Source organism: Arachis stenosperma, chromosome 5 (assembly GCF_014773155.1).
Source record: "Arachis stenosperma cultivar V10309 chromosome 5, arast.V10309.gnm1.PFL2, whole genome shotgun sequence".
Lineage (NCBI taxonomy): Eukaryota > Viridiplantae > Streptophyta > Magnoliopsida > Fabales > Fabaceae > Arachis > Arachis stenosperma.
The window spans coordinates 42,031,593-42,044,223 of NC_080381.1; the positions used below are offsets into that span (position 1 = coordinate 42,031,593).

Here is a 12,631-nt window from a genome sequence, read left to right on the forward strand (position 1 = left end):
TCATTACTATTGAATTTACCAGCGGATAAATCTGACAGTAACTCATTGCTAGTCACCAAAACGCAGCGTTTCACGAAAATAAATTTACTGGCGGATTGTTCCAACAGTAAATTCCCAACTAAATTTCGAGCCTATTTCCCTTTTTTCCCCTCTAAGTATTACCGACAATTTTATCTTTGGAAACGGAAATTTGTCAGTAACAATTTGACCAAACGAATTTCACATCAAAACTATCAGTAAAATCGACGCTAATGTGCGACGCTAAATCCAATATTATTCTTTGTTTTTTTTTTTTTTTTTGTAGTGATCGTAATGAGTGGAAGAAGAACTATAAATAAAATTTTTTGCCCTTAATGTCAAATTTGTAGACGTGTTGAGTATATTGCCATAATTTGTTTTCATAGATTCGATCAAAGCTATCGACAATCTTCTTCTCAATCTGCTACTTCTCAATCATCCTCTTCCTGGTCTTCCTCCATCTTATCACTAGGTACGGGCATACCTTGCTACACCTTCCATCCTAACAAATTCATCATGACTACCAGATACAGGAACTAGCCATCTATATTTTCTTATCATTCATATATGTTTTCTTTTAAATTTAAACCAACGACCATTAATAATAAAATAAGAATCAATTTAGTTGGTCTCAATTTATTTGTTTACTAAAAAAATATCAACAATTACAATAATTTATTGGCTAGCACAAGCTTTTAAATAAAATTTAGATTTATGATGAATTAATCCAAAACCTACTAAGTTTGGAGTAATATAGGAAACCAAAAAAGAAGCATAATAAAATAAGCATATGATGCCCATTATTTGACATGCATGATAATACTCTATACAAATTGATTTGAGTGATGAATTATTTTTTACAGATATCTCTACTCTTTTTTTTGGTACTATATGCCTACTCTGATTTTATTCAATTGTCGTCAAAACTTACGATTCTCTGATAAAATAAAAAAATAATACTAAAATTCATTTTAATATAATAATATTATATTCATTTGTATATTATTCATGGAGTTTTATTTCTATATTTTAAATTTGATAATACTTTATTAATTTAACTTTCAAACTTATTACTTAACTAGTGTTGAGTCAATTGGAGGAATTTTTCTAAAGTAAAAAAATTAGTAAAATAATAAAATAAAAAATTAGTTATTTTTAAATTAAATTAATAAAATTTACATATATAAAAATCCTAAATTTAATAATAATTAATCTTTTATTTTATCAATTTACTAATCTCTTCAGAGTGATTTTTTTAATCAACTAATTAGTTATCCATATCATGTTTATTTTTGTTTTTCAGATTTAATTATATCATCATCAATTGGGTTTGGGTCCCTGAAAAATGAAGCAATACAAGAATAAATCAAATTATTTAATGCCTAATTTAAGGCATTATTCGAACCTCCCAGATGACCATATATATATATACTCCCAACCATAATAGAGAAAAATATCTAGTGTTGTGGAATATAATATAAACACTTAATGACGGAGGCACAGGGGCAGAGCTAACAAATTAAAATAATGGAAATACTCTTAGCTAGGTAATGTGAAACGGATGGAGATTTAGAAAGTCAAATTGTTGATTGTTAGCAGTGTTACTTAATACTTAGTGCGTGTAGAGAGAGAGACCACCGTATAGTTCCCATCTTAGCTTCTTCCTTACCCTTTCTTTCTTTCTTCATATCTTGGTTCCTTCTTTCTCCTCCCACCTTATATATATATCCCTTCTCTCCCAACCACAAAGAAACCACCAACCCTCCAAACTTAACTTCTCCCGAGATCCCAACCATATTCTCTTCCTCTCTATCTCTTTCTAGCCACCCATGGTAACTAACTCATCACAAATACATTATGTCAATAGAAACACTAGTTTTGTCATGAATCCTGACAAGTAGAAATTGTTATTGTGGTTGCAGGAAATAGAAGCACAGCAATCCAATACATGGGAAGGCTATGTTGATTGGAGAAACCGTCCCGCTCTCAGAACCCGCCACGGTGGCATGCTTGCTGCTTCCTTCGTTCTCGGTATGTAATTCTTTTCCTCCAATTAAAACAACACTCAAACACAACCAAAGAATTTCATTTCCTTTTTAATTATCTTCCTCACATTAACGAAGTTGAATCACATGGGACATGGGACTAATTTAGTTTATTTAATTTATTTATTTATTTATTTATTTTGTCAGCTATCATCAGCCTAATAATACAAAATTGCTTATATCTCTGCGTACTATGTACTATATAGTAATACGTACAAGATGATGTATGTATGATGTAGCAAGCACTGAATCCAAGAAGTATGGATGAAGTTATTTTTTTTTTTTTTTTGTTTAAATGTGCGTATGTAGTGGTGGAGATATTGGAGAACCTAGCGTATTTGGCGAATGCAAGCAACCTGGTGTTGTACCTGAGAGAGTACATGCATATGTCTCCATCTAGATCCGCTAACAATGTAACTAATTTCATGGGAACTGCCTTCCTCCTCGCACTTCTCGGCGGTTTCTTAAGCGACGCTTTCTTCACAACTTATCATATCTACATCATAAGCGCACTTATTGAGTTCCTGGTAATTAACTATTTATTATTACTTTGAGTCACATACTACATATGTCTATGCGTTCCTTTCTATCCATGTGATATCATCATCATCATATCTTATCTCTCCCTTTAATTATGTGACTTTCTCTCACTTCACACTTATACTTTTTGCACTTGTCATTCTTCCCCTTCTTTTTCTCTCTTTCCAACTTACCCCATACTACTACTATATGCAACTTTGCAGCAGTTTCCATAGTAAAAAAATGCTCCTTTCTATATAATTCAAGAGTAAAAAGTTATCTGTCAATTCAGTAATAAATAAAGCATTTTGCATATGTTTTTTAAAATTAAATTAATATAATTTTGTTTTGGAAATTTTAAAAAGAAAAATTAATATATCAAAGAAATTCTCACAAAATTTTGCTTGAATATATCAAAGTATGAGGGCATATAAGAAGGACTTGAATATTATTGGGTATCTTCAAGAACACTTGTCTTGCAAAGAGCATGATATGTTAATAATAATAATAATAATAATAATAATAATAATAATAGTAGTAGTAGTAGTCAGAATCAAAGTAAGTTGCAAAAAGTTTAACAACTTGGAGAGTAGGAGTGAGGTTGAATAAAATGATGCAACCAAATCAAATTAAAAGAAAGAAATGGTGAAATATGATGATATTAAGAAAGTTCTTAATATCTAATAGTAAAAATTTATATGTAGTTGTTATTTTTATATGAAATTAATAATTAAAAATTATTTAATAATAATTTAATTAAATATATTAAATTATTTAATAATTTTTTAATTATTAACTTCACATAATAACAATTGTATGTGAATCTTCAACTTCTCTGATATATATATCCATTTCTGTCTTCCCTTCAATACACATATATGATTCCATCTCCTTTGCATAGCATTCCCTCTTCCACTTGGCCAGTTGGCCTCATTACAAATCCTCATGAATTTCATGAAAGAATGGCCACTAACATACTCCAACAGCCAAGTCAATTAATTAATCAAACCATAAAAGGATAATCATAGAATATTAAGATTATAATATACATTGATTATTAGTATATTTTATTAATTAAACTTGAACTAGACAATCTTAAATATTAGTGGTGGTCACTGGGGCAGGGAAGAAAAAGGAGGGGTTTTTTCATAGAGATAGTAAAGTGATTCATGATTCACATAATTAATAATTAATTGCATATATATAAAGTATAAACTATATATGTTGATATTATCTTGTGTGGTCAGCATCTAGCAACATCATTTAAATGGGAAGGGCACATAATATGGCTCTTAATTTCCGACGACTTAATCCTTTTGCTTAATGGAGTGGTGGATGACATAAAATAATATATATATATATATCGTGGAGGGAGATTTTATTTATTTATTTTTATTTTCATGCAATATATAGGGTTTTCTTTGTGCATGTTACATACATGAAACATAAGAAGTGAGAGAGAGAAATTATTAAACATAATAGAGAATCAAGAATCAATTAATTGATCAAATTAAGGAGGACCCACATTTTTATTTATACATGCAACGTTATTTAATAATTTGCTCAATGCCTAGGACCTCATGTTGTGGTTTAATAAAAAAAAATGTTTATTTAAAAAAAAAAACCGTTCAATTGAAAATTAGACTAAATTGATTTTTACTTTTATATTGCAACAGTACCGCTCCTTAAAGATAAATCATTTTTTTAGTCAAACTACAATACAACACATGTGATGAATCGTTGAATATGTAAAAACAACTCTAACTATATTTATACACAAGTCATTACTATTTATTTGATGCATCAAAACTTTCTTCATTGTTTTGGCTCCTCAATAATTCTCCCTTTTAGTTAGTTTGTCTCTTATGTACACCTTTTCCCTCCTTAATTTTTTAATTAGACACTTAACTTCCACATAAATAGCTTTTTATTATGGGAAATGTTAAAATAATTAATCTTTTTTATTAGTAGAAGAAAAATAAAAATAAGATAAATATGAAAGACATCTATGATTTTCCTTTTATATTATTAATCTTTATTATATCACAGTCTTAAAAGTTGGTTGCTTTCCATGAAATTACTATTAAAATAATTATAGGGACTTTTTCAAAAGAGATCGAAAGCAAAAGTACAGTTGGCAAGTCAACCCTCTCAACCGATCACTATATTATAACAATACATGAACATATAGGACAAAATAACATTTCTTTGAGGATTTTGATTTATATAAATTATGACATTTTTTAAACTTCCCAAATTCCAAATGTGTGTCATACCTCTAGTGGGTGGTCCCTAAGATATTGTGGTTATTAAAAAGAGCTTCTACTAGTTTCATTATACTCCAGAAGGTTTTAATTCTTTTAATCTGTGATAACTCTAGAAGGCTTAATAAATAACATAAATGGCAAGTTTTCGCATAAAATTTAAGTGATTTTTTATGGCAACAAGGGAATTGAAGGGGGTTCATGAAACCACGTGTGTGGATGTCGTTTTATTAATGCATTATAATCATTCATTCACCGCCACCACCATTGCAAGTAGCAATAGGCACATATACCATGCTTAAAATGCCAACACTCCCAATTGACATTTCGATAACAAGCTGTTAAAACTTAAAAAGTAAAGAAGTGGAAATAACACAATTCAAGTCCTTTTCTACGCTACGGTCCAGGGTTTTGGGGTGGGGATCAAGTGATAGACACGTGGCCAAGACCCACTTGCCTGTTTGAATTTGCACTTTTCTCTGTAGGGAAAACTGAACCATTCATTAACTATGGTCAATATTTGAGGAATTGGTAGGGCATGCTTCTTTGGAACAAAATCCTTTAAAATAAAAAATTAATAAAATAATAAAATAAAAAATTAATTATTTTTAAATTAAAGTAATGAGACACATATTTTATAGAAATTATAAAATTAATAGTGATTCACTCTTTATTTTATTACTTTATCAAGTTCGATTTTTTTAGGCATATGGATTGACAACTAGTTTTGGTAAGTAAATTAAGAGTAATTTTAATTATTTTATTTTTAATTTATTATATAAGTAAACTAAAAAAGAATTAATTGTGATTACCTATAAATTATGTATTAAATATACTCTAAATGACTAAAGTCATCCTAGGATTCTCCACAGTAATAGTGTTTGTGTCATTTTGCGTGATAGTGTCTTGTTGTTTTTGTGTAGTCCAAAAATGAAAAATCATTATCCCCCCCTCTGGCGAAATTTGTGAGGTTTTATTGGTTAGGATTTCGTTTTCTGACCAAAAATAGAGGGAAAACAAAGGAGCTGAGGAGAAAGAAAAGGATGGGTACTGGGTAGGTGTCACACATGTGTCTTTAATGCTCTGTCTATGTGAGTAAAAATTGGTGTTCCCACCACTATAATATTTCTTGCTGCTTAGTTGTTGGTCTTACATCATATTGGGCCCCATAGATGGCCACAGTTTGGGCCTTAATGGGTAAACCTTCTATTACAAGCCCTAGTCAGAATAATTGTTGGACTAGATATATAGTCCGACCAAAGAGAATATGCACTAGGTTATCATGAAATTCTTTCCTTTCTTAACCAAAAACGAAATAAAGTAAAAGTTCAGATAGAGTAAATTTCACGTGAAGTTGATAGTTGAGAAACGTTAAATGATTTGACTGATTTGACTAATTTTCATCTAACAGCTTTTAGTTATCAACTTCACGTGAAATATTTATCCATGAAATTGACTGCACTTGAGATTTTACCTTAACAGTAATATTTGTTCAAGCATGTACACCAAAAGTGAGTTACAAAATCAGGAAGTGACATATAATATACATTTATGGAATGTAACATTGTGCAGGGTCTAATAGTACTAACAATACAAGCAAAGGTACCTTCGCTAAAGCCCCCACACGAATGTGATTCAACGGCAGCGTGCGTAGAAGTCAACGGTGGAAAAGCAGCAATGCTATTTGGTGGACTGTATTTGGTTGCTCTTGGAGTTGGAGGGATAAAAGGGTCATTGCCATCGCATGGTGGTGAGCAATTTGATGAGGCCACACCATCCGGGAGGAAGCAGAGATCAACATTCTTCAACTACTTTGTGTTTTGCCTCTCATGTGGTGCACTAATAGCAGTTACATTTGTGGTGTGGGTTGAGGATAATAAAGGCTGGGAGTGGGGTTTTGCAATATCTACTATCTCCATATTTGTGTCTATTCCTCTCTTCTTCGCTGGATCTTCTACTTATAGGAACAAGATCCCTACTGGAAGTCCACTCACAACTATTTTAAAGGTAATTTTTCTCACTTGTATTACCAAAATACACTCAAAATTATTTTGGCATTAAAAAAAATGCTTTCAAATTTTATTTATCAAAAAAAATGTTTTCAAATTATCTAAAAACACGACAAAAGTACTCAAAAAGAATATTATTCTTTTTGAGAGACAAACAAATTTGTATTTGACAAACTACTTATGCATTTGATCGAAAGTTTTATAAAAATATTTAAATAACTATATAAAAAACATAACAAAAAATAGATAAAAATTTTATTTATAGATTTTTTTTATGTTTTACAAGTATTGTTGGTTGTCGATAAAAAATCACAAAAATATATATATTTAATGAAAAATGACAAAATATCTTATTTTTTTAATTATACTTGCAAAAATTCACATTAAAATTTAATTTCTAAAGTATTTTTTGAGAATACATGTATATTTAATGTTGGACATTTTTATCACGTTTTTAAAAAATTTGAAAATAATTTTTTCAATAATAAAATTCGAGAGCAATTTTGTCAGCGTCAAAATAATTTGGCTACATTTTCTGTGGGTTACCCAACTACATAACTATCTGATTAGCTGTTTTTTGTTTTTTAGAGTAAATTAAACTATTAAAATTGTATTCAAAAATTTATATCGCTGACAAAAATCACCCTAAAAGATGTTAATGATAAATAAGTCCCTAAAAACTTTAAAATGCAATAAAAGAACTAAATATTAAATATATATTTTAAAACAAGACTTTAGAGATCATATTTTAATGTAATTTTTTTTAAGTATCATTAGAAAAATAAGATATTTTTATCACCAAAATTTTATAATTTTATGTCAAGTGAATTGTTCTTTTATTGTGAATGACTAAATTTTTTTGAAAAATAAAAAGAAAAATCTAGAAATTAAATTTTGTGCTAAATTGTTTTTGTACAACTTCTAAATATTTAATTATTTATTTAAACGTTGGTACGAAAATTCAGATTAAATGAATAAGACATCTGATAAATACAAAATTTGTTTTATTATTTATAAAAAATATAATATTTATTAATTATTTTTATCGCATTTTCAAATCATTCAAGAACTGATTTATTGTCATCTTTTTATCAATGCTTAAATCTTTCAAGTATCAAATTGGTAGTTGATTTTTTTTTTTAAGTACATACTTATTGAGTAACCTCTGATCTTCATCTAAAAAAAGATTTGCAACGTTAAATTTATTATTTTATTGGATAAATTCATTTTTCAATATCATTTTGTTGTAGTAGATCATCATTCCACATTCAAAAAAGAGAAAAAAAAAAAAACACAAATTATTCATACAGTTAGAAGATAGGAATATATTTCCCAGCATTCTAGCTTTAGTCAGAGAAATGGGACACGAAATTGTTGTAGCTTTCCTTGCACCCTGTCGATAAATCCATTCTGCAGTGAAAACTAAAAATGTGGAGATATGAAATTTTTCTTCGTTAAATTGTTGGATGTTTATCATATAGAATTATATTATTTTATTTTTGTTAATTTCAAAATAAGATTAAGTACTTTTTTTATTCTGTGCATATAAAAATCTCTTTATCCTAAACTTAGCGTTATTCGTATCGATAAATATAGGTATTTTTATTGATTTTTCTTTAAATTAATAAAATTACTAATCTATGAACCCTTTCTCAAGGATAAATTTGTCATTTTCAATTCCAACAAATAACTGAATTCTTTGTGATTAAGATCAAGAACAAGATTGTAGTAGGTTTAATCAATCTTGTTATACATTAATAATTAACACCTATAGTAATAATACCATTTTTCTCCTATGATAACATTTTCTAAAAATTGAGCAGGTTCTTGTTTCTGCAACACTTAACAACTGCATCTACAAGAACTCAAGTAGTGCTGTTGTGAACATGGCTCCAAGCCCTTCAAATCCACACTTATCAAGTAACAGAAAAGAATCAGAGGAACCAGAAACATCAAAATCAGTAACTCAACATGATAATGAGACTCTGACAGCTTCCGTAAGATTCCTCAACAAAGCAGTTTCAAACTCATCATCATCACTACAATGCACAGTGCAACAAGTTGAAGATGTCAAAATAGTACTAAAAGTGCTTCCAATATTTGCATGCACAATAATGCTAAACTGTTGCTTAGCTCAATTATCAACATTCTCAGTAGAACAAGCTGCAACAATGAACACAAAGCTTGGTTCCTTAAAGGTTCCACCAGCATCACTACCAGTTTTCCCCGTTCTCTTCATAATGTTCATAGCACCAATCTATGACCACATTATAATCCCATATGCAAGAAAAGCCACAAAATCTGAAATGGGTATCACTCATCTCCAGAGAATAGGAATTGGGTTGTTTCTATCAATTGTTGCAATGGCTGTGGCTGCAGTTGTTGAAGTAAAGAGAAAAAGGGTAGCCACTAATTCAGGCCTAATTGATGAAAACAATGGAGCAACAACAAAGCCATTACCTATAACATTCCTTTGGATTGCATTTCAGTACTTGTTTCTTGGTTCTGCTGATCTTTTCACACTGGCTGGGTTGTTGGAATTCTTCTTCTCTGAGGCACCAATTAGGATGAGATCATTGGCTACTTCACTTTCTTGGGCTTCTTTGGCAATGGGGTATTATCTGAGTTCAGTGATTGTGTCAATAGTGAATAGTGCAACGGGTAGCTCTAACCATAAGCCATGGTTATCTGGTGCTAATCTTAATCACTATCATCTTGAGAGGTTCTATTGGCTAATGTGTGTGCTTAGTGGGTTGAACTTCCTTCATTACCTGTTTTGGGCTACGAGGTATAAGTATAGAGGGACATGTGCCAATTAATGCATCACCTTTAATTTTTCAAATGTCGCTTGTTTCAAAGATAAATGTCATTTTGACCAAGTGAATATATTAATATACTAGATCTTCTATTCTTTTTGAAGATATATCAAATCAGTCAAAATGACATTTATTTTGAAACATAAAGATAATATTTCGTTTGAAAAAAAAAATGCTGAAATTGAGTTAAAGTTCGTGATATGTCAAAATAAGAAATCATGTGAAGGTATTAATTTTTTGGCTGCAAATTGTGCATGTTTGCATCCAAGGACCCAACATGCTGCGGATCAGCATCACACTCGCTTCTTTTTCCCTCTCTGCAGGGAAAAAAAAATACAAATACATATGTTATGTATATAAGAAATTCATGTTGGAAATAATAACATAAGAAAAAGGAAAGTTGTAGTTTGGGCTATCCCCCCCCCCCCTTTTTTTTTTCTCTAGTTTCGGCTATTCCCCCCTCTCTCTTCTTTTTATACACTTGATATTCATTTGAGCAAGTGATCTGTGGTGGTCTTTACAATTTTGTAGCTAATTAGGTGGCCACATTGTTCGAACCAATAGAAGAGGAACAATGTGTGACACCCTTTGACACTAGAGGGAGATAGGTTGACTCTGTCAATGACACGGTAACTGAACTAAAAAAGTACAATAAACCATTTGATGCATTAAATTAGATTATTAACTATTAAGAATTGAAAATTCTATTATGCAATTTTGTGTAAAAATGTATGAAAAAACGAAGAACTCATGAGTGAAAAAAACAGAAGTAGGGTTGTAGTTGCGATTGTGGTTCAAATATTGGAATTCTGAGCCCTGCAAGTCCCGGCAGCAAGTGATTCATTGGCATCTGTTGAGGAGAATAGTGAAAGGAGTTGCGGCTGGCTGTTGTCTTAGTTGGAGGTGTGCGATCGGCAGAGGAGTAGCATCACACATTCACACCCGCTTCTTTTCCCCTTCCTCAAGGGGAAAAAATACAAATACATAGGAGATATGTTATGTATATAACAAAATTAATATTGGAAATGAATAATAACATAGGAAAACAAGGAACTTGCATCAATTTCTGCTATTTTTTTTTTCTTTCATTTTTTTTTGTTTCTCACGGTAATTTTTAACTCGGCAGACTAAGAACTAATCCGCTACAATACTGAGTTCTATTTAAGGGTTTATCGCTAACCAATAAGTTACTGCATGCACAAGGTAGAATTCGAACCCTCAATACTTGCTTAAACGAATTAATGAGTTATTCTTTTCTTTTCTTCTTTTTATTCACTTGATATTAATTGTGTCAATTGAGCCCAAAATTTTACAGCTAACTCTAAACCCTTTAACTTAATTTCAGTTCAAGACCCCAAAATTACAAAAATATATTTTACAATCTCTTAACATTAATTAAACACCCCAACCAAAAAAAAAGTTAATTAAGCACAAAAAAATTAAAATAGGGCTAGTCCTAAAATTTCTAAAATAAATTGGAGAAAATCCTACCTCAAACTTCAATGCCTCTTGTTTAGTCATATTTTCTTGTTCGAAAGGGTTCATTATTGTTGTCGCCATTGTTGTGAGTCTATGACATGCGAGTACTAGGGGTGGCAATGGGCGGATAGGGGTAGATTTTTGTCCTACCCGATACCACCCCATCTTACAATAACTCGCATAGAACTCGTCCCACTCCTACTTACGGGTAGAAAAAGGTTGAACCCTAACTTGCTCCACCCCTATAATTATTAAAATTTTTATAACTATAATCACATACATAACATAAATTAAAATAAAAATTTAAATATAATACAATATTATTAATTATTTTACTAATTATTTTACATATATCACATACATTATATATTAACATTTTATATATTATATATATACCGAGGGCGAGTAGAGACGGGTATTACCTAAATCTGATCCTGCACCTGCCCTGCTCAAGACTCCGCCTTGCACCTGAGCGGGTAGTTAGCTACAGATTCGGTTAGTGTTGCCAGTCCTAACGAGTACCTGGAGGAGATAAAATCGGTGGACAACATGGTAGCTATTTCTCCTCTCTGACGAGGTGAGTTTTTTCTTCTTCTCTCCCTCTCTTAAAGTTTCTGTTTTGTTTGTTTTTTCTCTCCTTTTATGTGATTTGAAAATAGAATTTTTTTAAAATGAGATTTTTCTTGTGCCGCTTGAACTGTGAACTCAAGTTCCATCCTATGAGTGGCATATTTTAAATAGATGCAGTTTAATATTATTTCTTGATTCTTTTCAACCTGCTCAAGATAAGAAGAGTTCAAAGGTCCATTTTTTGGAGATGTATAATTGGTGTTTTGTTCAGAATATCTATTTTGAGTCCTTTTCCTGTGTTGTGTGTATCTAATAATTGTTCTCATACTTTATTTTATGTTATCTCTATCTGTAGTTTATGGGTTTTAATTATCACATGAGATTAGAAAATTTATAAATGGTATTTTGATTGTCTAAATATGATTAAAAAATTTATAAATATGGATGATGAGATTGTTTCTAAGACTCTTGTTCAAGCATCTGGTTGTGTTGATTCTGGCAAAAAAACTAATGTTTAGAGATTTTTTAAGAAAATTTGAAAAAATAAAGATGGTGTTGAAAACGTTGCATGCAACTTTTGTAATCATGAATATAAAATTGAGAGAAACTCGAAAATAAAAAATAGTTACAGGACTTCTCATTTGAATTATTATATAGCTTTTTGTAAATCTATACTCCCTCAGTATTAGATTTGATGATAATATAGAGGGTCCTTTAACTAAAATTGACCAGAATGTTCATCAAAAAAAATTCGCTCAACCTATAGTAAATAATATAATCTTACTTATAGTTTTGTTGAGTATAAATCTATTAGAGATTGTATTAATTATATTAGTCCAATGGTTATGATGCCTTCTAGAAATACTTTAGTATCAGATTTTAAAATGATTTACTCAACAGAAAAAAAAAAA

At 30.3% G+C, this 12,631-nt stretch overlaps 1 protein-coding gene across 1 annotated transcript; it reads left to right on the top strand.

The window, feature by feature from the left end:
* Window positions 1–1,581: 1,581 nt before the first annotated feature.
* Window positions 1,582–10,070, top strand: LOC130981735 (protein NRT1/ PTR FAMILY 4.6-like). Its single transcript, XM_057905394.1, has 5 exons — window positions 1,582–1,850; window positions 1,941–2,049; window positions 2,373–2,590; window positions 6,419–6,853; window positions 8,679–10,070. Exons 1-5 carry the CDS (start codon window positions 1,848–1,850, stop codon window positions 9,672–9,674), a joined length of 1,761 nt encoding a protein of 586 aa, XP_057761377.1. The 5' UTR covers window positions 1,582–1,847; the 3' UTR covers window positions 9,675–10,070.
* The last annotated feature ends 2,561 nt before the right edge of the window (window positions 10,071–12,631 follow it).